Source organism: Hipposideros armiger, unplaced genomic scaffold (genome assembly GCF_001890085.2).
Source record: "Hipposideros armiger isolate ML-2016 unplaced genomic scaffold, ASM189008v1 scaffold_261, whole genome shotgun sequence".
Taxonomy (NCBI): domain Eukaryota; kingdom Metazoa; phylum Chordata; class Mammalia; order Chiroptera; family Hipposideridae; genus Hipposideros; species Hipposideros armiger.
The window spans coordinates 137,074-149,046 of NW_017731611.1; the positions used below are offsets into that span (position 1 = coordinate 137,074).

At 33.5% G+C, this 11,973-nt stretch overlaps 1 protein-coding gene across 5 annotated transcripts in view; it reads right to left on the reverse strand.

Moving 5' to 3' along the window:
- The window catches only part of SPATA6 (spermatogenesis associated 6), an 83,496-nt gene that overhangs the window by 41,086 nt on the left and 30,437 nt on the right, over positions 1-11,973 (reverse strand). For all 5 annotated transcript variants that reach the window (XM_019656515.1, XM_019656513.1, XM_019656514.1 and 2 more), the window contains 2 exons: positions 8,671-8,964; positions 4,151-4,238 (listed from right to left, as the gene is read on the reverse strand). In XM_019656515.1, the coding sequence (XP_019512060.1) occupies positions 4,151-4,238; positions 8,671-8,964 (382 nt within the window). The remainder of the gene's footprint in view (positions 1-4,150; positions 4,239-8,670; positions 8,965-11,973) is intronic.

Sequence of the window (11,973 nt, forward strand, 5' to 3'; positions counted from 1 at the left end):
CCCAGAAAAGCAACAAGGAAGCAAGCTGTCTTTAAAAAAAAAAAAAAAAAAAGAATAATGATCATCAAAAAGGTTATACAAATGACTAACAAGCACATGAAATAACATTCAATACCATTAGTCAAATGCAAATTAAAATCATAAAGAGATAGGACTATTACCCACTGAAATGGCTATAATAATAACAAGAATAAAAAAGCAATTACAATGTTGTCAAGGATGTGGAGAAACTGAAAGCCTCATACACTGCTGGTAGGGATGTAAAATGGTCTAATCACATTGGGAAACAGTTGGCAATTACTTAAAAAGTTAAACATAAATTTACCACATAAAGTAGAATTTCATTCCTAGGTATCTTTCCAAAAGAAATGAAAACATATGTCTATCCAAAGACTTCAGTGTAAATGTTCACAGTAGCATTTATTCATAATAGCCAAAAAGTGGAAAAACAACCCAGGAGCTCAGGGAAAAATGCAGATTTACTGCAAATGGGTATAAGGAAACTCTCTTCTGGATGACGGAAATAATCTAAGAATGGATTGTGGTTGTTGCACAACTATGCAAATGTATTACATATCATTTAATTGTACACTTAAAACAGGTGAATTTTATAGTAGATAAATTATACCTTAATAAAGCTGTTAAAATGTTTACTAAAGAATAGAGAAATCAAGGAAGTAAACAAGGAGTTCCTAAACATGACATTGTTTAGCTGCCTACTGGCTCTGAGATAAGGAGACACACATTTCAATAAAAGCTGAAACAAATGAGATATTTGGTAATAAGTACATACATGATGATTACATGTTACTTTACTCAGAAAATATTAAAATATTACCATTTATTGCTATCTATTCAAGATATCACATATTAGGATTTGAATATTATTTCCAATTTATTTTACTTTATAAATAATAACCATAAAACAAAGGGGTTAGTGGAAGCTCATAAAAGATTACAATCTTATGTAGAAATGAAACTCATAAAAGAATTTCAAATGAAGAGAATAAAAGTTTCCTGCCAGGGGCAGGCAGGGTCGAACATCTTTCCTACATTCTCAGCAAACAGAAGAGGCCAGAATGATGCCCCTGGTTTCCTCTTCAAAATACATAAATGACTGCATAAAGCTTCCAAACTTTCTTGAGGTATAAGATGCTAAGTTTCTTCAAAAGGACTAAACAAATTACAATTAGAATTATATGCCATGGCAATTCCAGGTAGAGAAAATGTGCTTGAAAAGTTATCTAAAAAAAAAAAAAAATACACTTGAATGAAAAGTAGAGAAAGTGCTGGAAAACAAAGGAACTTGGGGTTAGAAGATCTGGATTCTAGACCCAACATGGTGATTTTGTAGCTTTCCAACAAATCAACCTCTCTAAGCTCCTGTCATTTTTCTTGATCAAATATAGTTAAATGCATCTTCACATGATGATTATGAGGACTAAAACAATCAATGGTGATGAAAATGATATCAGATAAACACTTAAGAATTATTACGCAAGCTAGTTTGACAAGAAAATGTTCAAGAATTTCCATTAAAGTAAGATCATCATAGGTGAAAATTCACTATGTTTAAGAGACTCTAACATAAATTCTCATATGCACTTAAACAGCTGATGAGAACCCAAAATCACAAGTGCTCAACTGCCAGCCAGAAAAAAAAAAATTTAGTCAAAAGAACAGAGGCATTAAAATTAAAGAAATGGGAAAGGAAAATCTTTATAGGAGAAATGCAAGTAATAAATGTACAAAGAATAAAGAATTTTTAAAAATTCACTATTTGGGAAACATCACAGTATAAAATTGTCTCAGGCAAGAATCATCAATGTATGCTAAAGGGGTCAAAGCTGAGGAATAACAGGACATTACACGGTCGCAAGGTATGAAATAGCACCTTTATGATGGAGAAACCTAGTAGGCACCATTTTATTAATCATGTGAGCAAATTAACATTACCAGTAACAAGGCAATATCATGTACCTCCAGGCATGAAGCACTAAGAATAACACACCACGTCTGTTGTATTCTGGGGAAAAAATGAATAAGCTAAATCTAACCATGAGGAAAAATCAAACAATCCCCAATTGAGGGACATACTACAAAATAACTGGCCTATACTCTTCAAAATTATCAATGTCAAATACAAAGAAAGACTAAGGAACATGTTAAAGAAAACTAAAGTGACATGGCAACTGAAGGCTATGTATGATGTGGGGTTTCTTTTGCTATAAAGATATTATTGGGACAAGTGGCAAAATCTGATTTAGGTTTATAGGTTAGTTACTATTCCTACATTGTTGTTGGTAATTTCCCGTTTTTGATAATTGCATCTCATAAGATAATATCTGTATTAGTCTCCTTGGGCTGCCATAATAAAATACCATAGACTGGGTGGCTCAAACAACAGACAGTTATTTCTCATAGTCCTGGAGGCTGGAAGTCCAATATCCAGGTGCCAACTTAGTCAGCTTCTGGTAAAAGCTCTTGTTCTGACTTGAAGATGGCTGCCTTATGGCTGTGTCTACACATGGCAGGGAGGGAAAGCAAGATCTCTGTGTCCCCTCTCATAAGGACACTAACCCTATCAAGAGGGCCCCACCCTTATAACCTCATAAACCTAATTACTTCCCAAAGGCCTCATCACCAAATATCATCACACTGGAGTTAGAGCTTTGACAGAGGAATTTTGGAGGAACACAAATCATTCTATAGTGATGTCCTTGTCAAGAAAAGTTTATACACAGGCACACATACAGAGATGGAGGTGGGGGGTGGGGATGAGGGGGAGAAAGAAAATAAGGAGAGAGAAAAGCAAATGTTAGTATTTGTGGATTCTGAAAGGTATATGAGAATACTTTGTACTCTTTCAACTTTTCTGTTAAGTCTGAAATTTGGCAAATATATAACTGTCAAGAGAAATCAGACGCTTATGTGCATTCCAAAAATATCTCCCAAATAAACATCTATATTGAAGTTATTTGTGATTTTCTTATTCTTAAAGCTTATTTTCCATGTCCATAAATTTCTTCCAAGAGGAGAAACAGAGTATAACATCTGTTCCTAATTTCATATAAATTGACATTCTAGGTATAAAAGACTTATTGATTACCACATCTATCTCCCTGTTAGTGCTAAAAAAGCAAAATAAATGAGCACAAGCACTGCATGTTCTCAGAGAATATTTCATCTCCTCATTTTAAAAAAAAGAAATTATACACTACAGTGTAGAAACAGAAATATATAGAGCTCACTACATTATCATGATTATATATTTTTTTCAATCTATCTCACTTTTCTTGCTCTATGCCTTTCTCAGTGTGTAATAAATTAACTTAAAGGCTGCTGGTGAATGCTTGCTGAATCAGCCAATGTCTAAAGATATTAACACTCAAATATCCCTAATTATACACTACTATTTAATCTTCATAAAAATCTTCATGTTGAACCTTCAGAAAATACTTATCTAACCATTAGAACCAGGGCTAAAGATGAAAGAAACATCCTTATAAACTAAACTTAAAGGATGTTATCTTTTCAGAAATATAAATGGTTAAGTATTTACCATTTATATATTATAATGACAGCTGATATTTACTAAGTCCTGTGTGCTAGGGCCGTTTACATGGTAGCTAACATTTATCAAACTACATGCTTTAATAAATGAACTGATTATCAAAGTAGTTAAGGATTTGTTCAAGAATGTCCACTTTATAAATAAGTGGCAGAACAAGTATTCAAACGTATGTCCAAAATATAACCTTGAACTTCTTTTACTGTGGTATTCCCAAAGTCTGTTCCACAAACTAAGTAATATGTGTTAAGGTGAGAAAGGGGTTCCACAGTCAAATAAAGTTAGACAGCATTGAGCAAAACAAAATCAAGTTTTGTTTTTTTACTAGAAAGCATGTTTTTATTTAGTATGCTAATATGTGTTTTAAGTCTCAAAAAGGGAGATGGTTTATAGTAGCACAAAAATTCTATTAGTTTTAGAGAGTATCTATATGGGTGTCCCACAAGTTATAAACAGTAGCACTATACCACATTATCCAATAATACAGCAGATTCTGTTTTTGTTCATCAATGCCAAGGTAATCGATGCTTGATTGTAGCAAAGGCAACTAAAGCAACGAAGAGAGAGCTCGTCGCTTACCATCGTGCATCTTGGACCATCCATCTCTTTCACAGTCTCTGCCAGAAGATCCAAATAAAGTATCGGCCCTGGGACTTGGGGGATCGACCTAGAAGGAGAAGGATCTCAATGTAAAACAAAGAGCTTAACTGTTCTTTCAGTCTCATGGATGAATGAGAAATCAACTAAAGTACATGGACCACATATTATCAAGTTAACGTGAGAGTGACTCTCTGGCATGTTTCAGAGTTTAGTTGAGTATTCTGCTGTTTGTTTTTAAACAAAATGAAAATTAAATTCCAGAGATTTTAAATTATGTATATGAGCCCACTTTAAAACTGAACATATTTACAGTTGAAATATCCATTACTCCATTGCCTACTTTCCTCTCCATTACAAAGTTTAAAAAAGAAGAATCTACTTTGCCACATTTAAAAAACAAGTTTAGCCATTTGCTACTTATCTCCTTAGTATATAGATTTTGAATTCAAACAGTGTCTTTACGTGGCTGTGTTCAGAGCCCAGCATGCTGAGTGCTTTACAGATTAAAATAATAAGTCAACCATGTTTTCTAACCAAATTTTAAAAGTCAGAGTACTATAAATCTGTATAAAAAAAGACAACTCTGTTCATCAAAATTTAAAACTTTAGCATAAAAGAAAAATGCTAGGAGAATAAAAAGACAACTCATAGGAGAAAATATTTGCAAATCATTATCTGATACACAGGCATTAATGTGCAGAAGAAATAAAGAAACTTCTACAACTTAATTTAAAAACTCAATTAAAAGTGGGCAAAGGGCTTAAATAGACATTTCTCCAAAAGATATACAAATGACCAATAAGCACATAGAAAAATGTTCAACATCACTAATCATTGGGGAAATGTAAATCAAAAGCACAGTGAGATAATACTTCACACCCATTAGATCACTACTATAAAAAACAACAACAACATAAAATAGTTCGTGTTGACAAGAATATGAGAAACTGAACCCATTTTGTACTGTTGGTGGGTGGTATGCAAAATGGTGCGACTACTATGGAAAAGAGTATAGTGGTTCCTCAAAAAATTCAAAATAGGATTGTCATATGATCCAGCAATTCCACTTCTGGGTATATACCCAAAAGTGAAACCAGGGAATTGAACAGATATTTTTATACCATGTTCACGCAGTATTATTCACAATAACTAAAAGGTGGAAGCAACCCAAGTGTCCATCAACAGATGTATAAATAAAACGTGGCATATACATATAAAATAATATTATCTTGCTGTAAAAAGGGAATTCTGACACATGCTGTAAACTGAAGTGAACCTTGATGACATTATGCTAAGTGAAATAAGCCAATCACAAATGGATAAATGCTGTATATTCCAATTATATGAGATACCTAAAGTAGTAAAATTCCTAGAGACAGGAAGTAGAATGGTAGTTGCCAGGGGGGCTGGAGGAAAAGAGGGATTGTTTAATGGGTACAGAGTTTCAGTTTAGCAAGATGAAAAGTTCTGGAGACAGATGGTGGTGATGATTATACAACAATGTGAATCTACTTATTGCCATTAAACTGCACACTTAAAAATCATTAAAATAGTAAGTTTTCTATTGTATATTTTACTGTAATTTTTAAAAATTAAAAATAGTCAAAAGACAAGCTACAGAATGAGGAAAAAATAATAATACCTGATAAGATTGTAGAATCCTAAATATATAAAGAAAACTTACAACTAAACAACAAAAAGACAAACAACCCACTTAAAAATGGACCAAAAACTTGAACAGGCATTTCTCCAATGAAAACACACAAATGGCAAACAAGTACATGAAAAGATACTTAACATCATTAGTCATTAGGGAAATGCAAATCAAAACCATAATGAGATACCACTCCACATCCCCTAGGATGGCTACGATAAAAAAAAAAAAAACCCAAAATATTGTAGAAAACAGGTGTTACTGAGAATGTGGCTGAATTGGAACCCTCATAGATTGCTGGTGGGAATGTAAAATGTGGCAACCACTGTAGAAAACTGTGACAATTTCTCAACAAGCTAAACATGGAATCAATTACCATACAGCCCAGCAATTCCACTTCTAGGTATTAAAGCAATTAGGAATTAAAACAGGTATTCAAACAAAAACTTACGTACAAATGTTCATAGAAGCACTGTTCATATAACCAAAAAATAAAAACCACCCAAATGCCAATCAACAGAAGATGGCTAAACAAAATGTGGTCTATCCATGTAATGGATTATTATTCATACATAAAAAGAATCAAGTACTGATAAATGCTACAACATTGATGAAAACTATGAAAACTGTGCTAAATGAAAAGAACCAGACACAAAAGGCCAAATATTGTATGATTCCACTTCTACGAAATGTCAGAATAGGAAAACCCATAGAGATAAAAAGCAGATTAGTGGTTGCCAGGGGCTGGGGAAAGGGAGGAATGGGAAATGAATACTTAGAGAGTACAAGGTTTCCATTTAGGATAATGAAGTAGCTCTGGAACTAGACAGTTGTGACAGTTGAACAACAATATAAAGGTACTTAATGCCACTAAATTACACACTTTAAAATGATTAAACTAGTAACCTTTATGTTAGGTGTATTTCACCACAATAGAAAAAAAGACCCTATTTTGCATAAATGAAATCCTATTCTTCACACATGCAAAAGAAAACAAATGCTGTTTATCTCTTCTAGAATGGTTGTGCCAGTTTCAGTTTGTTTGAGAGCATGCTAGTGATCTCTTGACACTGCTCCATATTCTTTAAGGCTATTTTTCATACAGTGTATGTAAAACTAGAATGTCTTTCCTACAAGTGTTAACCTTTTGTATATGCACGTACCAAATTAAAGTTTCGTTTGGTTATCAGTTTGTTAACACTTTTAAAATCACAATTTTTTTTTTTTGGGGGGGGAGACATGTCTATGTTTACAAATACAACTGGAAAAATCCAATTTCCTATATAATAAGGAAAGCAATTTTCTTACAGGATTAGAAGTATGCATTTTTTTCTATTCATTAGAAAGCTGAGAGGGAAATCATTTAAATAAAAATGTCAAAGTTTATACCAGGTTGTATTAGAATCATTCTGTTTTGAACACTAATGTGAAAAAAATAATATAGTTAACATTTTAAGAGCATTTATTTCCCTAGACAATTTTTATGTGGCTAACCCCCAGAATATTCCTGGTTATCTTTGTACAAAGGCATTTTAATTAAAATGCTACTATTTCTTCAGATTGGAATTTAGTGTGTCCTTTCTTTTCAATTTAATTAAAAATTGAGGACAGATATAAAATTAGAAGCATTATGAAACTGCCATCAAACAAGCAAGTAAACATTACCTGGATACTGTTTATACAAACGACCACAAAAAAAAAATGACTGGAACTTATAAATAAATTCTACAGAAACAAGACAAATGTAATCACAATAACCTCAATAAAATATTAACATTTAAAAGTACCCATTACATTATACATTTTCTTTTTACAATAAAAAATGATATTCCTTTAAGTTAAAAAATAAAGGATTCATATCAAAATATAAAAATTGAATGAAATGTTGTTTAAGGCACATCTAAATTTTTAAAAAGGTATCACAAAGGAAATCTGAACTTAAAGGTGATGTATATTCAAAAAGCCATTGGACCATCAAAGGAGTATATTTGCATGTTTACATTTATATTTACATTTTAGAATTTGGGAAAATGAATTAGAGGCATTAAAATCAGAAACAGTTTTATAGATATCCAAAAAGTTGTTTTGCTTCTCTAGGCACTTCAATCTGAACATTTATTATTATTATATATATTTGTCAGTATTTGCAAGCTTTTGTTAAAGAAATGCTTTTAAAGTAAGAATTCTTTATAAATTTTTTTTTCAAGAAACTATGAAGATTCTGAGAAGGTCCTTTATTAAATATTCTGATTATAGACACTTCAAATTAACCAAAGTCTGCTTGATCATCATATGGACAACTTAACCCACATCAAAACCAGGTTTCTGTATAGAAGGAGTAGAGCTATGCGACCCTTAAGTTAACTCGCTTCACTTTTAAAGGCCTTCCCATCCCCACCAAATAATGATTTGCTTCAAAGATCCATTATGTAAGGTTTACCCAAGGGACATAATTTCAAAAGAACCTTACTTTCCATTATAATTTTTAAAAAGGCTGGGAGAAGCGGGTCTTCCTTTTGATAAAGAAAACCTGGTCCTCTTTTAAAGCCCTACTGTGCCATTTTGGTACTAATGTCAATCACACTAAGTTCAATTTGGAGTGATTACGCTGTCCACTGTATGAGAAGAAAGGAAAAAGGTACTTAGAGGTTTTATCATGGCAGTCATAATGGAACTTGATCTGTCACGTTTAAAGGCTGACAAAGGAGTGTTCTTTTCTTCTAAGTTAACATTCCATTTTAGATTGCTAGGTAACAGTTCAGGAAAGAAAACTGTTAATATAAGCTAGAAGATGAAAGAAGTTTCAGAATAATATTTTTGTGGAAACGTTTAAGGGAACACATACATGTCTAATCACAAATGGAGGTCTGTCTGTTTCTTTTTTGAATTCATAGGGCCCCAGATTTAAATGGGCCAGCCGCCGCCTGGTGTCTTCAGATAGCTCACACATGCGTCTTTTTGTGTAGGGAGACGGAGAGTGTGATTTTGAAGAAATCGTAGGCTGTTCGTAGCTTTTTGCATTTACGCAATATTTACTTCTCTCAGGTGACTTGGACTTTTTCTTCTGTGACCTTGATGTTCGGCTTTGCAGTTTGCTGTGTGATTTTTCCAATGGAGCAGGATGGTAAATATACTTATCCTAAACATAAAAAAAAAAAAAAAAAATTAACTTGGGTGGGATACAGACAGACAGACAGGCAGGCAGACACAGACAAACAGGTATACACTTTAAAAAAGTAATTTAAGGTACATATAATCTATCAAAGCCAGCTGGATCAGTCTTTCCCATCTGTGCAGATCCTGGGAGAAGTCAAATCTGTATTCTCCCAGATAACTCTGTGTCCAGCAGTTAATAAAGTATACTGCATCAGACTTCCTTCTTAAGCTTAACAAGCACTTTATAAAAATGAAAGCACAGTATTTCATTGAAAAATCTGAGAAACAAAGTCAGAAAAATTATTTTTCAGTATACTAAAAAATTAATGCAGATATTTATCATTTACAATTAAGTATCCAAATAACTGGATATATAATTTAAGAGGGCTTTGTTTAGTAATGTTACAAATACACATCTAATTGGTTGATTATAAAAAATTTATGGAGAAAGTTATTAAAATAAGTTTCATTCATGCTGGTATGACTATATATATATATAGATATATATATATATATGAGTATAATGTGAAAAGCTGAAGAACATGTTTATACATATTTTCATGAAATGTATTACTTGAATTATACAAGCTTATTAGGATTTTAAGATCTCTTACAATGTATAACTTTACAATTCAATGACAGATAATCATACCATCTTAATTCTGGTTCCATATTGTTATAGAAGTAAAAATGTATAAGACATTATAAACTCAAGGACTAGTACTCTATCTTCTAAAAAACCTGGTTAGCAGTTAAATGTTTAAAAAAATGTGATATTTCTAATTTTTTTTTGCATTTTAAGGATATTTTATGTAATCTGTCTTATAAATGCATTAAAAGTTAGATTACAAATAAATAAGTCCTCTTCTCACTATCTATAATTATGAGCTTTTCAATAATAGAGAAAATGGACAGTTGAGAATCTTCAAATGTCCTCCTAACTTTAATCACCTAAAAAAACAAACCACCAATCCTCCCTCCTCTCTACTTTCTCAATCCCCCTCCCAATTTTTTAAAGGTATCTATCCTAAGAAAATAAAATACAAATGTGAAATAGAAGGGAGAAGAGTCAAATATTTTTTAAAAGGAGATTAAACAGGAAGGAAAATATACTTTCCTAATTGGAAAAATAAGCCCATGAGTTTCGTACAAACAGCAGCATCAGATTATTTCATCATCTTTCTTTCTTCTGTAGCTCCTGAGATGCTCCTGGACCTTCTCCCACCTTGTTCAATGACTTCAACAAATCAGAATTTTTCCTTAGCCCACTTCATCCACCTCTATGACATCACACTGACTCAGGGAAGCAGGAATGTGAGCACGTGAAGGGGCCTTTGAGGTGTAATAAAATGAATCTTTCCAAGACCTTGGACTTAGACTTTCTATTTCTCGGCTTTAATTACCATCTTCTACTTTATCTTAGATTTCATCATTATGCAGATCTACTGCATCCCAAGCTCTGAAAACCCCTTGCTGACCAACACTTCTTTTCCTCAACCTACTTCTTTTATTCTCATTGAATCTGTGACTTGCCCTCCTCACCTCCTCAGTCTCGACACCTCTTTCGCCCAGATGGTCAGAAATGCTTAGGGTATCTTACCCCTCCAGACCCCGATGAACCATAATCATCCATTTCAGCAATGCTGTCAAGTTTCTACTTACTCACCTCTGATTATACCAAACCTAAAATAAGTAACCTCTTCTTCTTTCTTTATGATTTGAACGCTGAATACTACTAGAGGAAGTTATAAACTGTGGTGTAACTACTGCAGATACATGCTGTCCAACTCTACTCAATCGTTAGTTCATGCATCCTATTGATGCCCATTAAAATTTAAAACAGTGGTTGTTTCATACTGTTGACCTAATGGCTCCCTCCTTTGGACAACAGGACAATCGCACACTTGACACAAGGAGAGACTTTGAAAAGTGTTTGTAGTTGTAGTCTTTTACTCCGGAAAACCTTCCTGCCACTAAGTGATGGAACCAAATTGAGCTAACTTGCCTCCAAGATGATGAGGGTCTTGTGGCCATGGCCCCAGCCATTGGCTCAAGCCAAGTACCAGAAATGTAAAGTCCCTCCTGGACCAAAAAGGCAGCCAAATGCCAGATCTGTGAATGAAGGCATCCTAGATCATCCAGCCCTAGCCTAGCCAGTACAGACTAAAAGAATCTCCCAGCCAATCCACAGAACTGTGAGAAACATGTTTTAAGCTACTTAAGTTAGTGTGGCTTTTTACATAGCAAATGCTACCTGATATATCAGACTAACAAACATATATATAAAGCTACGATTGATATTTAACTAATAATAACAAATACTACTTTTCAGTAGTAGGTAAAAAAGAGTAAATAGAAAACTAGTTGTATTCCAGAAAATCACAGTAATACTCGTATGCTTAATTTTCTAGTCCATTCAACTGGTGACAAAACATCCAATTTGAAAACAACATGCCAAAAGGAATAAAGATCATTATAAGTATCTGTAAACCTCAATAATGCCATGATTCTACTGAGTCCTCTTTTAGAAACCAAAATGGTTTGTCTTATTCTTATATTTGAATCTGAAAATACTGCTATATGGCCATTAAAACTTTACTTATAACTAATATTCACTTGAAAAATAAAGTGGATTTATCATGTTCTCAAATAAAGTCAAATAAGATTAAAATTCTGACTCTTCACATTCAGGATTTTAATGGAAAAGTGTATACTGTTGTGCCTACCAGGCAATGTTTTCTATTTTATAGTTCAACTATTATCTTCTGATCTCCTCCAATTATCTTAATTAAAAGATAATAACCTTGGGCCGGCCGAGTGGCACGATGGTTAAGAACTCGCTTGGGATGCCAGAGGGCCCAGGTTCGGATCCCACATATGAGGGCCAGTGACACTGCCCTCCGCAGCTGAGATGCTGAACAACAGCTCAACCTGGAGCTGGGCTGCCATGAGTCGCCGGCGACGGCGTGGGCTGCAGTCCCTGTGGCAGTGG